Consider the following 3,720-nt stretch of genomic DNA (forward strand, 5'->3'; position numbering starts at 1 on the left):
ACCCTCCCTTCAAAACACCCCCTGCCCACCCCACCACCCCACTCTTCAAAGTGACATATTTCATAAAAGGATATAAAAGTGTAACAAAACAAAACTAGGGCCAATCTGACTTATCTCCTCCAGGGAGTGAACAAGAAAACTGCGAGAAGTTACGAGGAAGAGCTGTGTGGTGCCTCCCAGCCCCGCGGAGTCGCTGTCCCCTTGGTGACTCTATCAGTGCTCACTTCCACTTACCTCCACAGTAGCTGGATGCCACACTCATTTCTGAGGTGGAAGATGTTGTTGTTCTGTGTGTTTGTGTTGTGTTTACGTGTGAGCGCGTGTGAGCATGTGTGCGTGCGTGCGTGTGTGTGTGTATGCGTGTGTATGTCTAGTGTATGCGTGTGTATGTGTATGTGTATGCGTATGTGTGCGTATGTTTGTATGTGTGTACGTGTGTGTGTGTGTGTGTGCGTGCGTGCGCGCGTGTGTGTGTGTGCGTGTGTATGTCTAGTGTATGCGTGTGTATGTGTGTGTGTGTGTGTGTGTGTGTGTGTGTGTATGTGTATGCGTATGTGTGTATGCGTTTGTACGTGTGTGTGTAAAAAGGATACTTAAATAGAGAGGAACAAAAGAGAGAGAGAGAGAGAGAGAGAGAGAGAGGGGGGGGGGAGTGAGAGAGAGAAAGAGAGAGAGAGAAAGAGATACAGGGGGGGGGGGAGAAACAGACAGACAGAAAGACAGATAGATAGACAGACACACACAGACAGACATATAGATATAGACACACAGATGGGTAGACAGACAGACAGACAGACAGACAGACAGACAGACAGACAGACAGACAGACAGACAGAGAGAGAGAAAGAGATAGAGAGGGGGGGGGAGGAGAAACAGACAGACAGAAAGACAGATAGATAGACAGACACACACAGACAGACAGATAGATATAGACACACAGATGGATAGACAGACAGACAGACAGACAGACAGACAGACAGACAGACAGACAGACAGACAGACAGAGAGAAAGAGAGAGAGAGAGAGAGAGAGAGAGAGAGAGAGAGAGAGAGAGAGAGAGAGAGAGAGAGATACTGCCTACGATACCGGTTGTTATGACATTTTTTATTTACTAAAAGCTTTCCTATTTCTTCCATTGACACGGTTACAGCAATATTGTTGTCACCATCGATGTGCATTTATATCTGCACACATTATGTATACATAAAGTTACACCCAAATGTCCAGCTCTTAACCTGACCAGTCCATCCCCTTTCCTTCTTCAACATGCAGAAAGTTTTTGAGCATCTCATACTGGTGGTGGAGAACGAGATTGACTGGCCTATGTTGTCTACAGTAACAGGTCAGTTCTGCCTCAAGTCTCACACAAGACAAATGTAGATCAGTATCACCAAGTACACTTGGCGATTCACCATAACACTCATCAAATAAGGCATACATTTAAAAAAAACAACCTTTAGGCGTTCTGTACACATTATAGATTCTAAATTTAAGTGTGTTAGCACATTAAAAAGCAAAACTATATGTTATCACATTTTTGATTTTGTTTAGTACCCAGTGTCGTCGGCGGCGTCGTGGTCGTTGTTGTTGTTGTTGTTGTTGTTGTTGTTGTTGTTGTTGTTGTTGTTGTTGTTGTTGTTGTTGTTGCCAAATAAAGAAGCACTTGGTCTAACGGTACGAGAAAAGAAGGAAGGATCTGATGAACGATATACATGTATATATATATATATATATATATATATATAAGATATATATTTATGTGTATTGATATATATATATATATATATATATATATATTTTATACAGACTTAAACCTAAGTCAAGGACCACTTGCAAACACTCTGAGTAGTGAGTAGTCTTCTTGGGTCGACCTGCACGTGGACGTTCTTAGACTGACCCAGTGGCTTCATGGCGCTGCCTCAGGCGGACAATGACAGAGTGTGACACTGCAAGCCTTCTGGCAACTTCTCGGGCTCAAACTCCATCCTGCAGCCATGCCATAGCTCTGGCACGATCAAAATCTCTCAGCTTTCGTCTTGGTGACATGCTGATACGATTCTGGATTTTGCTCAAACGGCGGCTTTTATTGCCACCAAAGTGACCACAGTTCGAGACCAAACGTCCGTTTATGACGTGCATCAGACATTTTAACTGAGAAACATCCGTGGTGTCGCACACAAGTCGATAAAAAACAGCAAATTTGGCTAATATTCCCCGAGGATTTCTGTGCTGCACGTGGTGGTTTTGCCCATTTTGAAAACTATGAAGTGCGCATTGGTACCCCATTAACACTTTCAGAGCAGACAATTTGGAACATTCCTTGCAGTCTTTATTTCGGATTTTTTAAAGATCAGGTCTGTCTGTCAAGGCGTCCTTAACTTATGTTGAAGTCTGTATTATATATAATATATATTATATATATATATATATTTATATATATATATATATATATATATAGTAGTATATACTAGTATACTAGTAGTAGTAGTGGTAGTACTAGGATAGTATATATATATACACACACATATATACATATTATTATTATTATTATTATTATTATTATTTTTATTATTATTATTATTATTATTATTATTATTATTATTATTATTATTAATGTACATCATAAATATATGTATGTATTTTATAATATTTACATATTATGTTTGTATTAAGTTAGTCTCGTAGGCTAATGCTCTTTATAAAATATATAAAATATAATTTTTTGAAATTTATTCTGCCGCGTGGTCTCCTAACAGGAAAAATCACTGCTGAATGTTCTATGTTTTTTTGTTCGTTTTTTTGTTTTGTTTGTTCAGGCCACGGCAAAAACAACTGGACGGAAGTTATCACCGGGCCCATAGACTCTTTGTATCTGCGCATAAGAGACAGAAATAGATGCAACCACAGAGACTATCAAAACATTGCTGCTAATGGTGAGATTACAGATTTTTTAAAAAGCTTTTAACTGTAATCTTTTAACGTACAGTTTAAAAAACACAATGGTTCTTGTAACGATAAAGAGACAGCTGAGAAGGATATTTCATCAGATAGGCCTATTGAAATGAGATTAATGTCATTAACTGAATGAAACAAATTGTTGTTGGAATTCACAATCTAAGAATCCATTTATTATATAGACCCAGAGGAAGCGATGTGCGGTAGTTGATGTATAATTCTTTTGTAGCAGAAATCTTGAAAGATTATTGGAAAAATTAGAGCCTGATTTTACAAAAACATTTTTAACTTGCTTTTAAGTTTGCCATAAAGGCTTCATGTATTTATTCTGCAATAGTGACATGTACTGTACAGTTTGATATTGCTTCGCGTAAATTAATTTTCTTCAATTTGTCGAAGCTGGTATCAAATGGAAACATGATGTATCGACAGGTGAAGACTCGATTGGCATGCAGAATCTTGTGAAAACGTGAGTATCCCCTACAGTGCAGCTACAAGACGCACAGCTGCCTACTGTGGGTCAAGGCGGTGCATTCGTGAAGGTCGCTTTAGTTCTAAATTAATACCAAATAAGACTCTAGCAGGGGGCTCTCGTGGCCTAGAGGTAAAAGTGTTCACCTCTCTTTCAATAGGTCCCGGGTTCGAATCCGGATAGCGACAGAACATTTTTCTTCTCTAAAGGTTTTTCTCTTTTCACATCTTTTCCTGCTTTCTAACAATGCTCTGGCGTCTCCAATTTCTGCCCCCACCCCTTCACCTCCTTTG

The 3,720-nt window shown here is 39.3% G+C and overlaps 1 protein-coding gene across 1 annotated transcript in view; it reads left to right on the forward strand.

Moving 5' to 3' along the window:
- LOC101863596 (acyloxyacyl hydrolase) overlaps window positions 1–3,720 on the forward strand; it is a gene marked incomplete at its 5' end in the record, with an annotated part of 29,924 nt that overhangs the window by 13,319 nt on the left and 12,885 nt on the right. The window contains 3 exon segments of the mRNA XM_005102819.3: window positions 1,273–1,342; window positions 2,817–2,933; window positions 3,388–3,424. Of these exon segments, the coding sequence (XP_005102876.2) occupies window positions 1,273–1,342; window positions 2,817–2,933; window positions 3,388–3,424 (224 nt within the window).

Source organism: Aplysia californica, unplaced genomic scaffold, assembly GCF_000002075.1.
Source record: "Aplysia californica isolate F4 #8 unplaced genomic scaffold, AplCal3.0 scaffold00343, whole genome shotgun sequence".
NCBI lineage: Eukaryota > Metazoa > Mollusca > Gastropoda > Aplysiida > Aplysiidae > Aplysia > Aplysia californica.